General features: G+C 40.9%; 1 protein-coding gene across 1 annotated transcript in view; it reads right to left on the bottom strand.

Annotated features, from left to right (window-relative positions):
* Positions 1–13,912: 13,912 nt before the first annotated feature.
* The window catches only part of LOC104236383 (uncharacterized), a 33,907-nt gene continuing 23,929 nt past the window's right edge, over positions 13,913–23,890 (bottom strand). Inside the window, exons 9-10 of the mRNA XM_009790299.2 lie at positions 15,554–15,676; positions 13,913–14,194 (exon numbers count right to left, since the gene is read on the bottom strand). Coding sequence (XP_009788601.1) covers positions 14,132–14,194; positions 15,554–15,676 — 186 coding nt within the window. The 3' untranslated portion in view covers positions 13,913–14,131. The remainder of the gene's footprint in view (positions 14,195–15,553; positions 15,677–23,890) is intronic.

Here is a 23,890-nt window from a genome sequence, read left to right as displayed (position 1 = left end):
GAATTAACTCCATGATCCCCTATTAACTGCTTTCTCCAAGTTTATTTCTGCTATTTTGATTTGCCGGGATGTTCGGTTTCGAGTTTCGGAGAGTTTTGGGTCACTTAGTCCTAAATGAGAGCTTAAGTGTTGGAAAGTTGATCGTAGTCAGAATAGTGTGAAGATGGCCTCGAAATGGAAATCTAATGGTTCTGTTAGCTCTGTTGGGTGATTTCGGGCTTAGGGGCGTGTTCGGATTGTGTTTTGGAGGTCCGTAGCTAATTTAGGCTTGAAATGCCGAAAGTTAAATTTTTGAACTTTCCAGTTTGATAGTGAGATTTTGATCTGAGGGTCGGAATGGAATTCCGGAAGTTGGAGTAGCTGCGTAGTGTTTAATATGACGTGTGTGAAAAATTTTAGGTCATTCGGACGAGGTTTGATAGACGTTTTGATCGAAAGCGTATTTTTAGAGTTTTTGGAATTCTTAGGCTTGAGTCCGATGAAAAATAGGTGTTTTGATGTTGTTTTGAGCATTCCGAAGGTTGGAACAAGTTTGAATGATGTTTTAGGATTGGTTGGGAGGGTTGGTTGAGGTCCCGGGGGCCTCAGGTGTGTTTTGGATTCTCAATGGACCATTTTTGGACTTGGAAAGATTGCAGATTTTCTAATGTTGTGTTGCAGAGGAAATATTCACAGCGTTTGTGAGAGGGTCTAGCGTTCGCATAGAGCATCTGGGTGAAGTAGCTGAATCATGCTTCGTGTTCGCGATGAGGTCCCGCATTCGTGAAGGTATAGACCCGTTGGTCTTCGCGTTCGCGACATGGTCCTCGCATTTGTGTAGGGCTACCAGTGTGAGCTACGCGTTCGTGAGTGGACCTCGCGTTCACGAAAGAGGAAGTTGTCCAGTAGATTTCTTTGTGCATCGCGTTCGCGAAGAAGAACGCATCTGGGCAGAATATAAAATTTTAAAGTCGAGGGTTAGCCATTTTCGTGAAAACTAAAACTTGGGAGCTCGGATTTGAGCGAGGTTTTGATGGATTTTCAGAGATATCAATTGGGTAACGATTCTTAACTCTTTTTTTGCTTGTAACCCATTAATCCAAACATGAATTCATCATTTAATTTTGGATTGGAGATGAAAATTGGGGAAAAGTTGGAAGAATGTTCTTAGACCTAGAATTCGACTTTTGATTGGGAATTTGACCTTAGATTTGGATAATTTGGGGATGCATGAACTTGGAAGAGTGTGAGGATTCTGTGGTCATTTTACCTAATTTCGCGTATTAGCTTAGAATTTCTTTGTAGAATCAGTTACTTGAAGTGTTATTTACATTATGCAAATGAATTGAATAGATTTGGGCGATTTGGAGTCAAGTACTCGTGGCAAGAGCGTGGTTTCGAGTTGATTTTTAGCCGGTTCGAGGTAAGTGGCTTGCGTAACCTTTGTGGGGGACCTTTCCCCTTAGGATTTGATATATTTGATAATTGAAATGACTTGTACATGAGGTGACGAGTGCGTACTTGTGTTAATTGTTGGAAATCCAGTTTTCATTAAGCAATTACTAGTATGTTTCCTTTCCTATTTTTATTACTCGCACTATTAAGCCTGTTGTAGCTTAGGAAAGCATGTCTAGGTGATTTAATTGCTTTATTTGCTCAAACTACCTTACCTGAATTCTGTGCAGCATGCTAGGCTAGAATTTCTTGTTGCCTTAATATGAAATTTGCCATTTCTGAATATTTTCCTATTGTTGCTGTGTATTTACATTGGGACTACGGATGTGGGATTCCGGTAGATCCCCCTTGTCTTTTTATTTGGGACTACGGATGTGGGATTCCGGTAGATTCTCCTACACAGTTAGATGGAACTATGGGACTGCACCCGGTAGATTTCCCCAGTACTGGGTATTTATATTTGGGACCACGGATCAGGATTCCGGTAGATCCCCACGCACTGATAGTTGAACTACGGGACAAGATCCTAGGAGATCCTTCGGATATATATAATGGACTAAGGGATTGTACCCAAAGAGATCCACTGGATAGATGTAATTGGGACTACAGGACGGTATCCTGGAAGGTACCCCGGTTGTTATCTTTGTGTTGAGTTGTATTTCCTTTCCGTGATTATTTTGCCTTTGTTCTAGTTGTTGTTACTCTTTCTATTCTATGTTATTTCTTACTGTTGCACTTAATTATACTGTATTGTTCTACACTATTATACTTTGTATTTTATTTAACCTCAGTAGGGCCCTGACCTTCTTCGTCACTACCCTGACTTAAGTTCTTTGCGGAAGAAGCTGGGCTTGAATTCACTCTTAGTCATCTCATCAGGTTGTATCGGCCTTTTCACCATCGGGGTTTGCTGACCCTACGATGCCGATCCACCACGCCTTTCGTTATTGATGATGATGAAGACAGGGATCGGGGATGGATGAGCTGATTCATCTGAGTACAAACTGTCGATATTATCCCTATGAAGTTTCTTCCATTTCCCGAGGAATCGAATTTACTGTTTTGGTCCATGGTGGAGGCGAGCTCCGTGAAGACGTCCTTCTTTTTGCTTTCTGTAGCGATCCCTTGGCTGCCAAACGAGGTTCCTGATTTGGCGGAATGGTCTCGTAAGCCGGCAACTTGCTCGACTTATGGTAAGTGCAAATGGCGAGACCGGTCCAAGGGGATATGTGAGGAAAAACATCATGATAGGTGCATAGTGGCTTTTTTCTCAGAAAGGTACTTTCTTTTTAGCACACTAACTCCGCCGCCACAGGTGCTGGAGGGTTTTTTGAGATGAGGCCGTGTCTCCTCGGGGAAGAGGAAAGATTGCCAACCTCGGGACTGAGGATTGATAACAAATGAAAGGAATCCTCGAAGGGCAACAACGCTTGTAGTGAAGTGAGCCCTACTCGAAAGGTCAAAAGAGACGTGTTAGTTGATCATGTGGCCTCTGAGTCCTCTATTTTTGGAAATACAGTTTCTTTCTTGTCAGCTGTAACCCCTTTGGGAGTAGTTTTACTGGGGCCGATGAGGCCAAGCTAGTAGATGTGTGTTCAACCTTTGATGAAGCTCAACGGCTCAGTCTCATGGTAAATTTTGGCAGCCGGTACAGGCTTTCTTAGTTTCGCTTCTTCCCTTTCTTATTGAGCTCCTTTTTCCTAGGCCTTTGACAAGCTTATGTTCAAGCTACTTTGCCGTGAGGCCAGGCTGTGGAAAGCTTTGGATGGGGAGAAATCCCTCAGGATTCTTTGCAAGAAAAGGGGAGATGAGCTGGTATACCTGCGTTATGAGGCGGATCGAAGTCGGCACTACGAGGGCCGTCTTGAAAAATAGGTAACCCTTGTTTTGAGCCGGTGTATGATCCTCTTTCCGCCTTTGTAGGCTAATATTCTCCTATTATCTCTACAGAGAAAAACAGAGGATCTGGAACGACTTTGGGGCGTAGTTGGCCAGGTTAAGCGTGAGTGTAATGAGCTAAAGGCTCAGGCAGATGCCTAAGTTGCGGCCAAGAAGGATGTTTTAGCCAAGGCTTCCGCCCTTAAAGTGCAACTTTGGAATGCTCGAGCCAACAGTTCGGTCCGAAAGAGCATGATTCAAGGCTCAAGTTCGAGCTTCTAAGGAGGTTGTAGATACTCGGGCTGAAGCCAAAGAGATCAGAACCAAGGCTGATAGAAAAGTGGCCATCTATTTGCAAGATGCTACCGACGCTCGAGCTGAGCTGAGAGGGGCCCTCGACTGGGAAAGTAGGTGCAACGAGTATGTTAGATGTAAATCTCGGAGGGAAACCCTAGAGGAGATCTATGCCAGGGGCTTCGATCTCTCGGAAGAGATAGAGCAGGCAAAGGAGGATGAATATGACGCTAATTTCCTTCTGTCCGATGCCGAAGATAGCGAGAAGGAGATCGACGGGCCATAATCCCCTAGGGGGGTGCAAATTAGGCCTTTTTTCCTGAATTTGTGCATAGTGATTTTAAAGAACACTGTAAATGGAGTTATGTATTTTTTTCTCATATACGTATAAGAGGAAACCTCCTGGTTTCATTTTTCATGTACTTCCCTTTGCCTCAATGTTTGTCGGTCGTTAGCCAGATGAATTAGTCTTCGAGTTAAAGGGAATCCTCAGATTCATAGTATGGCCCTAGGCTTATTGGGCTGGCTCGTAGGCTCTTACGTACTCGGTCGATACGACCTTTTAGTGTAAGCTGGCGTTTAAGCTCTTATGCTTTTGCTCTTAGGCATATTTGGTTAACTGTTTCGGGTTCAGTCTCCGAGTCGGGTTTTGACTCGAGCTCATTTGACCATTAAGTTTTTGAATTTAAAGCTGGCCTTTAGGCTCTTATGCGTTAAGTCGGTACGACCTTTTATATGGACTGGCGTTAGTGGTTCTTATGTATTAGGTCGGTATGACCTCTAATATGGGCTGGCGACAGTGGCTATTATGCATTGGGTCGGTACGACCTCTAGTATGGGTTGGCGATAGTGGCTGTTACACATTAGGTCGGTACGACCTCTAGTACGGGCTGGCGACAGTGGCTCTTAGGCACTGGGTCAGTACGACCTCTATTATGGGCTGGCGACAGTGTCTCTTACGCATTGGGTCAGTACGACCTCTAGTAGGCTTTATTTTTCCCTCGTTAAGGACTTTTGAAATTGTGTTTGCCTGACTCTTGATAAAACCCTCGATTGTGAGTCGTTATATGGCGATGATCGAGCACCTTGGGAGGTTTGGCTCGGTGGCTGAGTATCTCGAAGCCTATAGTCTGGAGCTGACATGGTCGAAGCTCTTTTGCCTATGTCGAGGGTAGCCTGTTTAACCGGTTCTTTTCAAAGTAATTGAAGGCCTGAGATTTTATAGCGATGGTCAGGCGTCCCCGAGTCGCGTTAGTTTGGATGGTACAACCTTGTGACCGTATTCATTATGTTTGGCCGGAGCCTTTAATTTCCCAAGTGAAGTAGTTTTGGCGTCTATATCGAGGGTATGCCTTTTTAGGGGTCTTACAAGTTCAATATATAGCCTTAACTTTAAGATCGGGATTATGCCTTTTGTAAGGTCTTACAAATTTTACATGCCTTACTTGAGGTCTTACAGTTTTGGTTACTTGGTACAAGTATGGTTCATGCCTTGCTTGAGGTCTTACATATATTGCTACTTGGTACAAGTATGGTTCATTCCTTGCTTGAGGTCTTACAGTTTTGGTCACTTGGTACAAGTGTGGTTCATTCCTTGCTTGAGGTCTTACAGTTTTGGTCACTTGGTGCAAGTGTGGTTCATGCCTTGCTTGAGTCTTACAGATATTGTTATTGCCTTATATAGGTCTTACGAGACCGAGGCTGCCCGCATGTGGTCTTATGGCCTCGGGTTTTGATAAGTCGATGGGGGTGGCAATTGGCGGCAATCCCCGAGTCATCGAGAGTTTCTTGGCTCGGGATCCATTACTTGTAAACTTGGTATTTCCTTATTGAGGGCTTACGATTTTGGAGTTTCTGACCTGGAGGTCATGTGGCCTTGAGCTTTCAACGCCAGTCCCCGAGTGTTCGGGACGTTTTTGGCCTTGGGGCCATTTTGTAATCTTGATGTTGCCTCATTGAGGGCTTACGAGTTTGCAGCTCTAACCCGGGGGTCATACGGCTTCGAGTTGTTGACGCTAGTCCCCGAGTGTTCGGGACGTTTTTGGCTCTGGAGCCATTTTTGCAAAAATACTGAGCTTCTTTGGAACGTGAAATGCTTTGGGAAGTATTCTTTGATTACTTGGTACAAGTATACGCGTTTTTGCTGTTAAGGGCTCGGTTATTCTATACGGACACAGTTCGTTCGACCGTTTGGCCCAGTACATTATTTTCCTATCGAGACACCATTTAGCACATCTTGGCTTCTCTAAGTAGGTGACCTTCCGGGGGGATTCCCCCCAGTATTCGAGGTTGTGACGATCCGGTTGGTCGTCTTAAGAATTTACGCCCCGATCCCCTATTAACTGCTTTCCCCAAGTTTATTTCTGCTATTTTGATTTGCCGGGATATTCAGTTTTGAGTTTTGGAGAGTTTTGGGACATTAGTCCCTAAATGAGAGTTTAAGTGTTGGAAAGTTGATCGTAGTCGGAACAATGTGAAGACGGCCTCGGAATGGAAATTCATGGTTCCATTAGCTCCGTTGGGTGATTTTGGGGTTAGGAGCGTGTTCGGATTGTGTTTTGGAGGTTCGTAGCTAATTTAGGCTTGAAATGCCGAAAGTTGAATTTTGGAAGTTTCCGGTTCGATAGTGAGATTTTGATCGGAGGGTCGGAATGGATTTCTGAGAGTTGCAGTAGTTCCGTATGTCATTTCGGATGTGTATGCAAAATTTCAGGTCATTCGAAGGTGGTTTGGTGGGGTTTTTGATCAAAAGCGGAATTCGGAAGATTTTTGAAACTTAGGCATGAATCCGATGTGTTTTGGTTATTCTGATGTTGTTTGAAGTATTTTGTAGATTGGTACAAGTTTGAATAAGGTTTTAGGATATGTTGATGCCTTTGGTTGAGGTCCGGGGGGTCTCGGGTGTGTTTCGGATGCTCAACGGATCATTTCAAGTTGTTAAAAAGTTGCAGGTTTTTATTCAGCTGTTGCAGAGGGATTTTACCCTTCGCGTCGCAAGTGGACCCTCGCTTTCGCGAAGAGTCAGTGGGGGTTGATGAAATATTGCCTTCGCGTTTGCGAGGAAGTCTCCGCGTTCGCGAAGGGTGGTGATGTTTGAGCATCGCGTTTGCAGGAAGGGTATCACATTCGCGTAGAAGGAAGTGGTCAGCTGGGTTCGAGGTGGAATTGCTCTTCGCGTTCGCGAAGGGTTGGTCAGCGGAAGCATCACGAGAGAAGTGTCGCCTTCGTGTAAGAGTATCTTTTGTCAACAAATTTATGCTCTTCGCGAACGCGAGGCCTTGACCGCGTTCGCAAAGAAGGAAATAAAATACATGGGCAGAATGTTTAAAAAGGGTTATTTCGCGAATTTTAGCCTAGTTTCCTCCATTAATAGGCGATTTTGAAGATTTTTGGAGAGGGTTGAAGAGGGATTCAAGGGGAATCACTTGGAGGTAACATTTTTGACTTAATAACTCATTTTTTATGTGATTAAATACCTGATTAGTGGTGGAAAATTTGGGAGAAATGGGTAATTAGGACTTGAGTTTAAGAGAAACAAAAAGGGGTATTTGAGGGGTCAATTGAACTCCGATTTTAGTGTTCTTGTTATGCATAGACTCGTGAGAGTATGAGGACTCCGAAAATATAAATTTCACCCGATTCCGAGACATGGGCCCGAGGGCATTTTGGTCATTTTATGTAATTTTGCGTATTAACTTAGAATTTAATTGTGGAATCAGTTACTTGAGGTGTTATTTATAATATGCAATTGAATTGAATAGATTTGAGACATTTGGAGTCAGATACTCGTGGCAAAAGTGTGGCTTCAGGTTGACTTGAGCTTGTTCGAGGTAAGTGGCTTGTCTAACCTTGTGTGGGGGACCTTTCCCTTAGGATTGGTATATTTGGTAATTGAAATGTCTTGTACGTGAGGTGACGAGTACTTGTGCTAATTGTTGGAAATCCGATTTTCTTTAAGTAATTACTAGTATGTTTCCTTTCCTGTTTCTATTTCTTGCACTATTAAGCATGTTGTTAGCTTAGGAAGGCATGTCTAAGTGACTTAATTGCTTTATTTGATTCAACCTGCCTTACTTGAATTCTGTGCAGCGTGCTAGGCTAGAATCACTTATTTCCTTAATATGAAATTTTGCCATTTTTGTATATCTTCCTGTTGCTGCTGTGTATTTATTTTGGGACTACGGATGTGGGATTCCGGTAGTTCCCCCTTGTCTATTTACTTTGGGACTACGGGTTAGATTACCGGTAGATCCCCCTGCACATTTACTTTGGGACTACGGGTTATATTCCCGGTAGATCCCCCTGCACAGTTATATGGAACTACGGGAATGCACCCAGTAGATTCCCCCAGTACTGGGTATTTACATTTGGGACTACGGATCGGGATTCCGGTAGATCCCTGCGCATTGATAGTTGGACTACGGAACGGGATCCCGGGAGATCCTTCGGACATATATATAATGGACTACGGGACGGTATCCCGGGAGATCCACTGGAAAGTTGTAATTGGGACTACAGGACGGTATCCTGGAAGGTGCCCCGGTTGTTATCTCTGTGTTGAGCTGTATTTGTTTCCGTGGCTTGTTTTGTCTCTATTCTAGTTGTTGTTCTGTCAATTCTATGTTATTTCTTACTGTTGCAATTATTTATACTATTTTATTCCACACGGTTAACCCTTATATTGTATTTAACCTCAGTAGGGCACTGACATTCTTCGTCACTACCCAACCGAGGTTAGGCTTGGCACTTACTGAGTATCGTTGTGGTGTACTCATGCCTCTTCTGCGCATGTTTTTCATGTGCAGATCCAGGTACTTCTACTCAGGCCTACCATCCTTGAGAGAGGTGAATACTTAGAGACTTCGAGGTACATCTGTCGCGTCCGCAAACCGAGGAGTCTCTTTCTATTCCTGCCTTTTAGTATTTAGCCCTTCTATATTTTCTGTTCTTATGAGACAAATTCCGGAGTTAGAGCTATGTAGTATTTCCTTTTTCTTAGCTTGTGATTCGTGGGTTTCCGGGTCTTGGATTTGGATATTGGTTTATATATATATATGGTGTACGCCAAGAGGCATTATAACTATTGTTTCCATTCAATTATTTTGGTTTGAATTATTTCTTCCGCAAGTTTCATTTATGTTCCGCATTTGTTAGGCTTACCTAGTCGTAGAAACTAGGTGTCGTCACGACAGTTCACGGAGGGCGAATCGGGGTCGTGACAGAGGTTGATTGCAAAAGAAGCCTTGAATAATTGTTGAGTCTTCCTTAGGTAGCATATAGATGTTGCCTAGTTAAAAACCTTGCCGGTAAGACCCTTCTTGGGATAAAAGCCCGATCAAAGGAAAAGAGTGAAATGAACGCTTTTGGAACCTAAGGCCTTCGAGTTAAAAAGTGTTTCGTCCGTTTCGATCGGATACCCACATTCAGGTTAGCATAAAATGTAACTGAAAAAGGGAGATGATCATACCTTAGTGCTGATGGTGTTTCGGACCTCGATGTGATTCAATTGTTTGTTATGAGGACTCGGTACGGTCCTTTATTTTGTTTAATTGGGCGTAGCCGAGAATGTAGCTTGTTATAGCTATCTTACTATTTGCTTATCTTTCAGTTCCTTCGATGGTGGAGGCATTGGTGGTTGTGTCACACCGTGCGCTGCAAACATCTCGTTTGCCGCATATTGTTCCCCATAGATGGTTTTTACCCCATCCTTTGTTGGGAATTTCATCATTTGATGGAGGGTGGATGGTACTGCTCTCATGCAGTGTATCCACGGCCTCTCGAACAAGGCATTGTATCTCATGTCTCCTTCGATGACATGGAATTTGGCATTTTGGGTTGTGCCGGCCAATTTGGCATTTTGGGTTGTGCCAGCCACATTGACTGGGAGGGTGATTTCCCCTTTCGTTGTTTCGCTCGCCATGTTGAATCCATTGAGGACTCGAGACGCGGGCACGACTTGGTCAAGTAGTCCAAGTTGCTCTACCACCCTCGACCTGATAATATTGGTCGAGCTACCTGCATTCACAAGTACATGTTTAATTTTAAATGTATTTACAAGGAAAGAGATTACCAGTGCATCATTGTGAGGCTGAGACAAGGTCTCGATGTCCTCGTCACTGAATGTCAGAGCGTCCTCGGGTATGTAACCTCGAGTTCGCTTTTCTCTGGTGATGAATATTTTTGTTCTTCTAATCATGGGTTCTTGTGGAGCATCGATGCCTCCTAAGATCATGTGGATGACATGTTGTGGTTCATCCGTTTCGCTCTTCTTGGTCGCCTCTCTTTCCCGGAACTAATTTTTGACTCGGTCGATGAGGAATTCTCAGGGGTGACCTTTGCTGAGTAGTCGATCTACTTCTTCCCGGAGTTGTCAGCAATCTTCTGTCATGTGACTGTGCGTGTTGTGAAATTCACACACTAAGTTATGGTTCCTTTGTGAATGATCTGATTGTACAGGCCTTGGCCACCTGGTGTCTTTGATTTTACTGATGGCGAATACGATGTTTGAAACATCAACGTTGAAGTTGTATTCCGACAAGCGAGGTGCATCCATTGGCCCTGTGTGCCTATCAAATCCATCTCCGATGACAAGTCCCCGAGGATTCTGGCCTCGATCCATTCTTCAATCATTGCGGGGTATGTTGTGCCTCGGGGCATTTCTTCTATCTGCAGTGTATGGTTGGTATCTTTCCTTGTTTGGCTTTGGCTTCTTAGCCGAAAGCCTGCTAGGATATACTGATCCCAAAGGGGCTCCTAGTTGGTCGTTTTCGACCCTAATCTTTGATTGATATCGGTTGTGGACGTCCGACCAAGTCACGGCGGGATACTCGACTAAGTTCTGCTTCAGTTGCTTCGAAGCTACCGAGCTTCGCTCGTTCAAACCTTGGGTGAAGGTCTGCACTGCCCAATCGTTAGAGACCGGGGGTAGTTCTATTCGTTCCATTTGAAAGCGAGATACGAACTCTCGCAGCATCTCATTCTCCCTTTGCTTGATTTTGAAGACGTCGGATTTCCTTGTAGCTACCTTGATGGCACCGGTATGTGCCTTTATGAAAGAATCTGCCAGCATGGCAAATGAGTCTATAGAGTTAGGAGCTAGGTTGTGATACCACATCATGGCCCCTTTCGAGGGTGTTTCCCCGAACTTCTTTAGCAGGACGGATTCGATCTCATCGTCCCTCAGGTCGTTGCCTTTCACTGCACTAGTGTAAGCAATGACATGCTCGTTGGGGTCTGAGGTTCCGTTGTACTTCAGAAGGTCGGGCATTCTGAACTTCTTTGGAATGGGTTTTGGAGTAGCTTCTTACGGGAATGGATTTTGTACAAACTTCTTAGATTCTATACCCTTCAGGACCGGGGGTGCGCCCGAAATTTGATCGACCCTAGAGTTGTAGGTCTCTACCTTCTTATCGTTGGCTTCTATCTTTTTCTCACCCGACTCGATCCTCTTTGTGAGGTCCTCGAGCATCTTTATGAGGGCGGGGTCGGCTGTTGACCTGTTGTTACTTGATCTTTCCGGTACCTGCTCGGCTGGGGGAGCCATTCCCGGTGCTACCGTGCTGGGAGTTTTCTGGTGATGTTGTAGTTGAGCAATCGCCAGTTGTTTTGCCTGTAATATTTCAAAAATAACGTGAAGGCTAACCTCTTGTTATTCCGTAGCTGGGGTTTTCTGAGCTTCTTGTTGGTCTCCTTGGCGTACGCTCCTGTTAGTGTGGGAGCTTATATCGACGTGTTGGGCATCCGTGAGAGCATATCTGCGGGGATTGGCTCTGGTGTGTCCCTAGAGTTCAGTGGTGGTGCGCCAATACCTAGAACAGCTACACCATTCTCTCTGTGGTCCTCAAGACCATTGTTTTCATATGCATTCACTGAGTTAGACATTTTGACCTGAAATCAAACATCTTGGACAAGAAAAAGTGTGAAAGATAACTTGCATTATGGAGTGAACCACCAAGAAAATAATCACTATTATTTTTAGCCCCACGGTGGGTGCCAAACTGTTTACCTTGAAAATGGTAATTACAATTAAATTTGAATTTGTGGTTCTAAAAATACATGATCTATTTTTATGTTATTTGGTTTAGGCAATAGATGCTAAGTAAGAGATTAGGAAACGAGATAAGAGTTTGTAGATAGTATAATGATCAAACCAAAGGGCTAGAAATCGGGGCCTCGAGCTGGCGTATACGGCCCTCGAGGTCGAGTCGGATGCTCGGCTAGGAGCAATCGAGGGGGGGGATTAATAGTTATGATAGCTCTGATGGAAGCCTTTTATGATCAATAATAAGCAATAAATGAAGAACAATAAATAGAACACAATGAATATAAGCAATAAATGCAAGTAATGAGATCAAAAGAATATGTTAGAGAGCAAAGAGAATGTTCTTGTGTATTCAATATTGAACATCAGGTCCTTACAAAATGACAAGGATCCCCTTTATATATAAAGGGGAATCCCAACATAATACAAATGCATTAACTGAAAAGATATGGGGTTGGTACAGCCATTTAATGCCCTGATTCGGGTCTGAACTAGCCTACTAGACTTTGTCAGCTCTAGTCGCGTGCCTTGGGGACTGCCCACTTTCTTACTATGACTATCGATCCGTACTACCCCGAGGTCATTGTCGATAACCCCTCGAGCATGGATCTCGACCTCAGTCTCGCAGCTTTGGAAACGTGCTCATGAAGCATCGTAATGACCGAAAATTGGTCCCTCCGATTTTACCGTATACAACATTCATGCTTTCTTTCTTGTTTATTATATCTATATCTATGCCTTTTGCTCGTTCGTTGTTTTATCTAAACCTTCCACCTTGTCAGTTATTGAAATCTATGTTCTCCTACCTTATTTGCTATCGTTACTTCTATGCCTCCTACCTTGTCTGTTACCATTATCTATGTGCTTCTGCCTTATTCGTTATTGTTATATGTGTACCTTCTACTTCGTTGTTACTATTATTGGTATTCTTTCTACTTGGTTGACCCTGTTATACATATGCTTGGTGAGGATGACATAAATGCACGAAGGGTGTTGTCGTGCCATTTAATTTGATATACATGCATATGTTTGGTGAGGATGAGGTAAATGCACGAAGGGTATTGCCGTGCCATTTGTTTGTTGTCTTAAACACATTCCTCTTATTATGAATATTCATGAGTTAACTATGTTGTTTTAGTGGTTATTGTCTTAACCTCTCTACTCGAACTATTAAGAAAAGGGTTGGTTATGATATTGAGGAACCTGATCGTTGTTCCTTTTAGTTAATCATTTTATTATTTCTCGTATTTGTTCTTGTCATTTTCAATTGTTATCTCTATTGCATTTTAATTGCACAGGTTATTTATATTAGTGAGTATCTTTTGAATTAAAAACATCGTCACCACTTCACCGAGATTAATCAAAATACTTATTGAGTACATGGGGTCGATTGTACTCATACTACATTTCTGCACTTTGCGTGCAGATACTTGGAGATGAGCGACTGCGATGTTCGACAGCCTAGCATTGAAGTCGTACCACGCTCCAGATACAAGCTACCATTTGTTCGAGTTAGTTTAGAATTTATATTTCTATCTATGTAAATTTCAAACAGATTATATATCTTTCCTCAAACTGGAGTTGTACTCTTATTCGTAGTAGCTCGTGACTTATATTACCAGTTCTTGAGATAATAGTATTGAACTCTTTTGGCTATTTTATTCATTATCTTGATTTGTTTCTTATTATAATAATGACTTATGTTGTTGGGCTTACCTAGCGAGTTAGGTTAGGTGCTATCACGACCCAGTGAAATTTTGGGCCGTGACAGTCGAAATTAGAATAATCACTAGATTTAACTCCTATCAACTTGAAGGTTCACGGATGATGAAGACCACCATCTCCATTTGTAGCGTTAGCAAAGATTCGTGAGCTACGAATAAAGAGAAGGGGTTGGTTTCTCTAAAAGACGGTAATTAATTCATTCTTTATAGTGTATTATGATTACAATTTTTTTTAAATTGAAAAAGACATGTATGATTTAACATACTATAACTATCTACAGCCAAAAACGGTGCATCTTTTTTGTACGCTATAAATTTGGGTTAAACTCGAATACTTTAATATATGTATACAGTTTAAGTAATAAAATATTATTTTTGCTACACGAAAAATGAAGAATGCTAAGAATACACGTGTCCAAAACTAGCCTTTTGAAAAGGGGAAGAAATTGATTACATGGGTAATTTTTTGGACGTGATTACCGGAGTGATAGGCTGAGAGATGTTGGAGTGAGGGGTGGGTATGTTAGTTGAAGGCGTGGGATTCGGTTACCAATGCACTATAATTAAGGGATACTTTACAATCCTTAAATTATATATAATTGGTAAGTTTATATATGAAATTGTAATTAAGAAACTTCTTTGGCATGAGTAAATAAGTTTCTAATATAGTATAACAAGATAAATAGTACAAACAATTGAAGGTACTCAAACCGCTTGGATTTCTTGTAGAATGGAACACTTCTTCGACCAGACATAAATATCAACTTGGTAAATGTTCTTGTGAATTCTTCAAGCGAAGTCTCTCATTCCTTGCACATTCCACCTGGAAATAACAGAAGCATATCATTAGGAACCACTCATTTGCTGCTGACAAAAGTAGTATATCTGAACTGAACATTCACATTGATACGACTGTTAAACTAGAATGGGCTCTATAACTGGACAACTCTAATCAAAAGAAAATGAAAAGAAGAGAGGGAGATGTTCTTTTCAACAATTTCCACGTTTCACAACATTGCCTCTCCTGCTATTTGAAAAAACAGACTCACCAAATCAGATATTCTTCCTCAAAAATCTAAAAGAACAAATTTCTAAGCACAGGAGATGATGTAAGGGTGTAATCAAGTCAACATCAGTGCACTTTTGCTCGTTTTGAGAGCCATTAACAAGTGGAGTAAACATGACTTATGGGTGTTATCACATCAACATAAGCACACATTTCCTCATTGAAGAGCCACTAACAACTGGAGTAAAACTAAGTACTGTTTGAGCCATAACATAATGTTACGAGAATGCATTAAAGATTAGAAATGAGCGTTTTACGGTATTCACAGACACTAACATTCTCAAGTCTTAAGGAGCTATTATGACAGACTCGCCAGTGCTTCATAGTCTAGAGAAGCTGAACTATGAAGTATGATGAGCAGAATGATTTGCTAAAAGTGTCTGGTGGCAAATATATTCCAGAAGGCAGCAGTAGCAAGAATCTATACCCGTACCAACAACCCCCAGCACCAAAAGAAACCCAAGGTTCTTGATGAATTAAGTTCTTGTATAATACCTGTGTGCTGCGGCACAAGTGTTCTTAGGCTATTATAATTAGAGGAGCAATTATAACACACTTAGCGTGCAAGAATATGAGGGGGAAGATAGACTTAAAAAAAGGGGCAGCCCGGTGAACAAGACATCCCGTGTACACGCAGGGTCCAGGGAAGAGCCGCATCCCAAGGGGTGTGATGTAGACAGCCTACCCTAATGCAAACATTAGTGGCTGCTTTCACGGCTCGAACTCTTGACCGATAGGTCACACGAAGACAACTTTACCGTTGCACCACGGCACCCCTTCTGGGAAGATAGACTGCTTTTCTTTAAAACCCGCATGAACCCTGCCCGTTTCTAACCCAGCAGGCCAGCCCATTGCTACAGAGATAAAAAGCTGCAGTCATCCATATGCTATTCTGTTTACACATTGTGTCCCTCAACGAGTCAAACTTTAGCTGGATGTATTCTAGAAGTGCAGATAAATGTGTCCCTCAACAAGTCAATTAGATGTTATGCGTTGTCCAAGTGCAACATCTCAAGAAAACTATAAGCAAAAAGGAAACAAACAAAGTTTTAAGATTCATTTACAAATACAACTTTTAGATTTATACTCTTCAGATCATATTAGTAGGGACCTTACCTGGAAAGCTTTTAAGATAGAATTGTAATGTCTTTGCTCTGAAACAGCAGCTGCATGTTTCCCCTTGAGAGCTTCACGAGCTTTCTGCTCCGACTGTAGAGCAATTTGCACCTTTTCCAGCTTCTGGAACATGCAGCTCACCAGTAAGTGTTCATGTTACTGACCAGATAAATGCCACTAACCCATAGTTCGATCTTTTAATGTTATTGACCAATAAATGATGTTCAAAGAGGCACATTAAGAACACTGAATATTGTTTCTGTTAAGAGAAAAGCATAGAACTTCAAAGTGAACATAAATTCAGTTGGATAGACATAAATATCAAGTTTGTTAACTGTATGTACTATGTAGAGAATATCTAGAAATGCCAAAATATTTTTAAAATGTACAAGACAACCTTTCAGATTACTAATAACTCACAAATATGAGTCAAGCAAAAATGACTGGCAGAAATATAGCTTCCACTGAAAGAAAAAATGGTATATGAAACAGAGAAGATCCAGTACTCCTCTACACACAACTTGCCCACTTAAGAGAAATAGGTAATCAAAGGAAAGCAATCAAGGAGATCTTCAAGCTTTCCTGTAAATGGCCAATGCAGATGAATAGGTCCTTTAGTTTTAACAGAGATAGTCAGAATTTATAACCAGCATTAACGCAAACAAAAAAAATGAGAAGGGAACACTGCACTCAAAATATACGGGTATGGTGTTAGTTTTCAAATAAATATCCCAAGTCGTCTCTTTCTCAGATTGAGAAGTCGTAGAAATCAGTTTCACAAAACCCATCTGCCTATTGAGTTACCCGGTACCTAGTGGGAGGTAGCAGGTAGATGGTCGAATAGTCGAGGTGGGTACAAGTTGGCCGGGACACCCAAAAAAAAAATCGGTTCAGTAAATACAACATTACTCAACTTTTCGGAAAAATACCATCTGAGTGAGATCAGCAATATAATTTTCAAGAACTGCATGAAACATGTCATGTTTACAAAATGGAAAACTAGATACTAGAATGTGGTTGCTAATAAATCAAAAGAACATTTACATGTTTGTATCTTATCAGCATAAGGGCAAGGTCTCTAGAAATGTTTAGATTGCCCCTTCACATCTCTTGCCACACATTTAGAATACAGACTTTGGTCTATAAACATTCAAATCAAGTCATTAAACAAGTTGAAAGCAGAGAGAACTGATAAAGTTATCTGTCCCTAGATTCTAAATATTTCTAATAACATACCCAGTATATTCCCACAAGTGGGGTCTGGGGAGGGTAGTGTGTGCGCAAACTTTATCCCTACCTTGTAAAGATAAAGAAGTTGTTTCCCATACACCCTCAACTCAAGAAAAGAATATCACAGCAGTTTAGATAAAGAAATACAGTAAAGGAGAATCCAGGTAAAGAAAAGTAGTAACCACAGTCAGAAAAAAATAACCGATGCAAAAAAGCAGCAGGTTATTAGAAATCTAAGAATAGGAAATATGAGAATGCACTAGTACTACAAGTATAGAAAAGCAATAAAGGTAAGTAAAATATTATAGAATATATATTAAAAATTGTAGAACATTTTGTACTTAATTATGGAAATGCTTACCTTATAAGCTATACAGAATAATAACCTATGATATGCAATATAGCCTGTGACTCTTATATAACGAGTCCCTCTTGCACATTGTTAATCATCATTTCAATAAGAAGTCTTCTCCCTTATTTAACATGGTATCAAAGCTTCAGTTAGCCTAGGTCGAAACCTAAGAAGCTTCTACCGATAGAAAGCAGCATTACACGATCTATCCCGCCAAATTTTTTCCTTCTTTTTTTGATGACCATCCTAACGAAAGCACTCTTATTTTTAGTATGTTGACACCGTGCCGATTAATAATTACCTATTCATGTGGCAGTGCCTCCTCCGAATCACTAATCATTTTTTCAGAACTTTTTTTAGTAAAGCATATTCCTAAACTTCTTCTTCTTTATATTTTTTTTAAAGGATCAAAATATTGGTATTGATTTGAGTTCCTCCTCTAAACACTGAATTTCTGCTTATCATTTCAGAAAAGTATACTTTTTCTTATTTTTCTTTGTGGTATCCCTCCTTTGAATATTGAATTTTATTGTTCTGAAAAAGTTTTTTTCTCTCATTATTTCTCACTGGACAGAATAGATTTTGTGCTCTAAAAATTGAATTTCTAACTGTTCAGGGAAAGTCTTGCACTCCTCTTTCTTTGGGGTATTAGTTTGAGTAATAAATTCCTCCTTTAGACATCGGATTTCTAGCCACTACTCTAAAAAAACCTCCTTATCTTCCACCTGATGGATTCACAATAAAACTATCAGGTTGTTTGGTATGAAGTTTTTCAATTTTCTTGTGTTTGAATGACTTTAATGTTTTAGAAATATATAACAACAACAATAAACCAGTGTAACCCCACAAGTGGGGTCTGGGGAGGATAGTGAATACGCAGACTAGGCGCGGATCTACTGTAGGCGAAGCGGTGTCTCGTGACATCGCTTCCTCGGAAAATTTTACTAAACATGTATATATAATTAAAATGCAGAAACAGAAACAGGTTAAATATAGTAAAAGTGACACCACTTGACATTTATAGCTATGTGGCACATTTGGTCAAGAGCTGCAACTCTTTAGGGGATGTCACGGGTTCGAAACTAGGCAACTTTCATTTCATGTTTTAAATTTTTTAATGCATCATCTACGAAATAGAAAAAAATGTTTGGTGGACTTTGAACGGCTGACCTATTAGGTGTTACGAGCATTAATCCAACGTGTCAAGAGTCACATGTTAATCTAAGGATAATAAATTATTTGGCTGATATTCCAAGTTGTTCGGCTATTTTTTCTTCCTTTTTACTCCTTTCATTTTCTCTCTCGGCATGAAATTGATTAAGAACGGTTTGTGAAATCAAATGAATGATGAATTTTTTGTGTGATTGTTTGGTTCTTTATAAAAAAACATATTTAATATTATTTTTAATGAGGTTATTTTGATTACATTTCTAATTAAAAATGAAAATTCAACGATAACAGTTGTAGTAATATACATGAGTTGTGTTCTATTAGTATGATTTGAACAATATTTTTTTATATGGTGTTGTTACAAGTGAATTATTATTTGCTCACTATTTAAAATTGTGACATCGCTTACGAAAAATCTAGTGTACGCCGCTAACGCAGATCTTACCCCTACCCCGAGGAGTAGAGAGGTTGTTTCCGAAAGACCCTCGGCTCAAGAAGGCGCACAGAGACATAAATCAGTACCATCACTGGGTTGTACGAAATGACTTCCCTATCAATAGGAGGGAAAACATTTTTCAATATTCTCTTTCAACTCTACCTACACCCCTCACCGCCCTGGTTCCCAACCTCTCACCTACCACTCTGTCGTGCAATTTAAAAAAAAAAAAAAAAAAAAACTAAAAAAACAAAGAGAAGAAGAAAAATAAATAAATAAATTCAACTAAATTAACAAAGTGAAAAAAATAGAATAATTTAAAAATTCAAGTAGATTAACAAAGTAAAAAAAAACAGTAGCACAGGAAAAAAAAAAGGAGAAGAAGATAAACAAATAAATAAATTCAACTAAATTAATAAACTGAAAAAACAAATAGCATAATTTAAAATTCAATTAAATTAACAAAAATGAAACAAAAAGACAAACAAATAAATAAATAAAAGCTGAAGAAGCGAAAGAATACAAGAAGAAAAGAAAAAGAAATCACAACAATAACGATATCACAACAGAGAAACAAGAGAAAAAGGAGAAGGAGAAGGAGAAGGAGAAGGATAAGGATAAGGATAAGGAGAAGGAGGAGAAGAAGGAGAAGGAGGAGGAAGAAGAGCAACAAAAAGTCCCAACCTTAGTTGTAACTCACAGAAGAAAGTCGAATCAATGGTTTTCTTTTTGAAACACTAAAAAGTCCACCTTTTTTAAATAAAAAATAAAAAGCACACTCTTACTTCGCTTCAGTTGTTGCACACGCTTCACGCTTAAGTGGAGAAAGCGCTCACTTCATTAAAGCCGTTTCGCGTTGGTGATCTGAAGCGGACAACCCATCACATCGCTTTGCTTCTCGCTTTAAGTGACGAAGCGCTCGCTTTCCAGTTCCCCAATTCTGCTCCACACTGACCCTCACCCAGAGGCGGAGCCAGAATTTAAAGCTTATGGGTTCAGGATTCTAGATCGTTTACGTTACTGGGTTTTAAATTAACAATTTATACATATTCAATAAATTTTTTAAGACAAATACATGTTTTGGACCAAAGTTGCTGGGTTCAGCCCAACCCGCAAGTGCTATGCTAGCTCCGCCCCTGCCCCCGCCCCCGCCCACCCTTCCGCAGTGTCATAAAAGGCGCACTTAAAGCGCACTTAAGCCCCGAAGCGAGGCACACAACATGTTGAGCGCTTCGTCTTACTTAACGGGCGCTTCAATGTCGTCATTAATGCTCTAAGGCATACTTTTCCGTGTCAATGAGCTTAATCCTGAAGAGGTGATACTAAAGAACTGATATTTTACTTTATCGTATTTTTTTTTTCAATTTCTTTGTTCATATATTTGTTATAGATGCTTATAAGTATTAATCTTAGACTACACATACATATTTGTATTTTTTCTCTGTTTGTGCCTTTCTTCATTAAAGCACATGCTTTATTTGCGTTTTGCGCTTAAAACCCCAATGGACCTTAGAGCCTTTTTGAACTTTTTTCCTTTGATTACACTGCTCTTCCCTACCCCCGGACCACCACTCACTCCTCCCCCCATCCCTCCTCCCAGCCTCGACGCTCGCCTTAGGCCAACCCCTCCCGGCCCACCAACTCCCTCCGCCCCCGACCACCCTTCCGCAGTGTCATAAAAGGCGCACTTAAGCCCCGAAGCGAGGCACACAATATGTTGAGCGCTTCGTCTTACTTAACGGGCGCTTCAATGTCGTCATCAATGCTTTAAGGCACTTTTCCGTGTCAATGAGCTTAATCCTGAAGTGGTGACACTAAAACACTGATATTTTATTTTATCGTATTTTTTTTTTCAATTTCTTTGTCCATATATTTGTTATTGATGCTTATAAGTATTAATCTTGGACTACACATACATATTTGTATTTTTTCTCTGTTTGTGCCTTTCTTCATTAAAGCCCATGCTTTATTTGCATTTTGCGCTTAAAACCTCAATGGACCTTAGAGCTTTTTTGAACTTTTTGCCTTTGATTACACTGCTCTTCCCTACCCTCGGACCACCACTCACTCCTCCCCCCATCCCTCCTCCCAGCCTCGACGCTCGCCTTCGGCCAACCCCTCCCGGCCCACCAACTCCCTTTGCCCCTGCCCCTGCCCCCGCCCACCATTCCGCAGTGTCATAAAAGGCGCACTTAAAGCGCACTTAAGCCCCGAAGCGAGGCACACAACATGTTGAGCGCTCCGTCTTACTTAACGGGCGCTTCAATGTCGTCATCAATGCTCTAAGGCATACTTTTCCGTGTCAATGAGCTTAATCCTGAAGAGTTGACACTAAAGAACTAATATTTTACTTTATCACTTTTTTTTTCAATTTCTTTATCCAGATATTTGTTATTGATGCTTATAAGTATTAATCTTGGACTACACATACATATTTGTATTTTTTTTCTTTGTTTGTGCCTTTCTTCATTAAAGCTCATGCTTTATTTGCGTTTTGCGTTTAAAATCTCAATGGACCTTAGAGCTTTTTTGAACTTTTTGCTTTTGATTACACTGCTCTTCCCTACCCCCGGACCATCACTCACTCCTCCCCACATCCCTCCTCCCAGCCTCGACGCTCGCCTACGGCCAACCCCTCCCGGCCCACTAACTCCCTCCACCACTCTTACGCTCTCTCCTGAACCCTGACCCCTGATACTCTGACGTCGACCCTAGACCCAGACCCTGACCCTTAGCCATCGACACTCGACCCCCCACCCCGAAACCTGGACATTGGACCCCAAACCGACCCCAGACCCCGATCCAAAACCTTGAACCCCGACCCCTAAACCTGCACCCCACAACTCACCCCACACCCTGAACCCGACTTTTGACCCTGATCCTTGACCCCAACCCTCAATCCATAACCCAACCTCCGACCCTCGAAGCTCCCTCCCCCCACCTCCCTTTTTTCCTATAGTGTTTGGTTAGATTATGTGAAAATGCTCTTGGGATAATATTTTGTGCTTACTAACAAAACACCGAAAATTACTTATTTTCCAGGAAATTAAATTTCCGTGTATTTCCTTCATACCAAATGCACTCATCATGACATCATCTAGCTAGTTTTGTCTCACAGCGACAACAAAGAGATAAAAGTCAATCCAGCATACTCGACTTCACAATATGTCAAGATTTATTGAATTTGAATTAGAAGAATAATTGTAGAATATTATATAACATACCGCAAAATGTTATATGTTTTACTACAAAAAGTAGTTTCTACCATATAGAAGAGCTTTGGAAGTAGCTGGTGTGTGTTGTCCTGCCTGCTGACCGACCATCGCCTATTTTAGTCATTTCATATCTAATTTCAAGTATAGGTGTTGCACAACATTAACACATGATGGGCCCGGATGATAGTTGTTGCACATCAGAAGCCCTATTGTGTTCTTAAGATGACAACAGGAATGTGGTTGCTTGGTTTGTATCTAATCATCCTGCTTCCTTTTCTCTTCCAACTGTATTTCATACTCCATTTCCCATGTTCCTCTTATAGCAGGTGACTGTTGCCGGTAACATGTTTGGTGTTTTTTTCAGTAATTTTCTATCATTTTAGTTCTCTGTGCTTCTGAGAGCTTCCTTAACTGGCTTCGATTTTTCCCTTTGCTTTTCCTTTGAATTTCAAAACAAACCCTTTTATGGTAGCCTCTTGATGCTGAAGAGATCTTGATCAGAGTACAAATTCGTGGTGAAACATTTGAAGAAGTAGATCGGGAATGTAAAATTTCTCCATCTACTTTAGTTTTAAAATAAAGACATTCTCAAGAAAAATAGCTTTCTGAAAACTGGGTGTCAATTTGCTCTGTTCGGTGGTTTGCTAAGATTTGACCGGGTTGCAGCTGCTGCTGCTGAGCGCTAGCCGCGACTTCCTTTTTCCCTCTCTGTTCCTGGCTTCCCGTTTCAATTGTTACATTCGTGACCATGTGCCTGTTTGTGGCTTATCTCCCTGTTTCTTTTGTATTTGAGTGAAGCACCTAATGAAGTTATCTCAGTTTATTACTTTGCAGTATATTGAAGGCTGCATAACATATTCCGCATCAACATTACAGCAGGTAAGCCTCAAACGGTGTTGTTCTACTGTAAAAAGTCGATAATGTTTGTTTATCATTCTTGGTAGTAATAAATTGTTATGATCATTTACTTAATTCTAAGGCCTAATACAGTAAGATTGAACAACTTGGTCCATTTATCATTTAATTTATACATAGTAACTTCAATTTTTGTGTGTCCGTGTAGCACTTATATATTTCTCTCCCACTTAATACATGCAGTTATTACCAATCAGTTGTAAAGATATTTTGAGTCAAATGTCCATAGCCACTCTGAAGCATCTTAAAGAAATTAGTATTACCACAATAGTTCACTAGGTCTACCACCAAATTTGGTTAGTACAACTGGTTGAATGCATGATATCTTAATAGAAGATCTAAGGCAGAAGTGAAATTTTTGTATACTTTTTCTGCAAGCAGAGCTATTGGAAACAACCTCTCTACCTTCACTAGGTAAGGGTAAGGTCTGCGTACACACTACCCTCCCCAGACCCCACTTGTGGGAATATACTGGATTTGTTGTTGTTGTTTCTGCAAGCAGAGGCAGAAGTACCAGGGTTGTAGGAAATGAAATCAGCAAAATCCATGGTATCGAAGCTTTGTTCTTTTCATATCTCATCAGGAAGATAGATTATTCTTTTAATAGATATGATTTTCCTTTGCTGGATGTACTTCTCTTTGGGTTAGCCTAAACTAATAAGAGAGTACATATAAATATATTGTTTCACAATAACACATTAAACAATAGAATCTTTATGTGTTATTTGGGAAACAGCAGCTTACTAACCAAACAACCACCATAAATGTGAAATGGGAACCACCAGGTAAAGGCTGTTACAAACTAAACACTGATGGCTCAGGATTGGGCAATCCTGGAGCTGGTGGTATAGGAGTTATTAGGAACTGCAGGCGGGACTGGGCCATTGGCTTTAGGGGTGGCCTTCCTCATGCCACCAATACATTAACTGAACTAACTGCTCTTATGCAGGGGCTAAAATTAGCAGTTGATAGAAGTTCACACCTCTGGAAATAGCCACAGACTCGGTGGAGGTAATCTG

Source organism: Nicotiana sylvestris, chromosome 2 (assembly GCF_000393655.2).
Source record: "Nicotiana sylvestris chromosome 2, ASM39365v2, whole genome shotgun sequence".
Taxonomy (NCBI): domain Eukaryota; kingdom Viridiplantae; phylum Streptophyta; class Magnoliopsida; order Solanales; family Solanaceae; genus Nicotiana; species Nicotiana sylvestris.
This window is presented reverse-complemented; position numbering and strand designations above follow the sequence as displayed.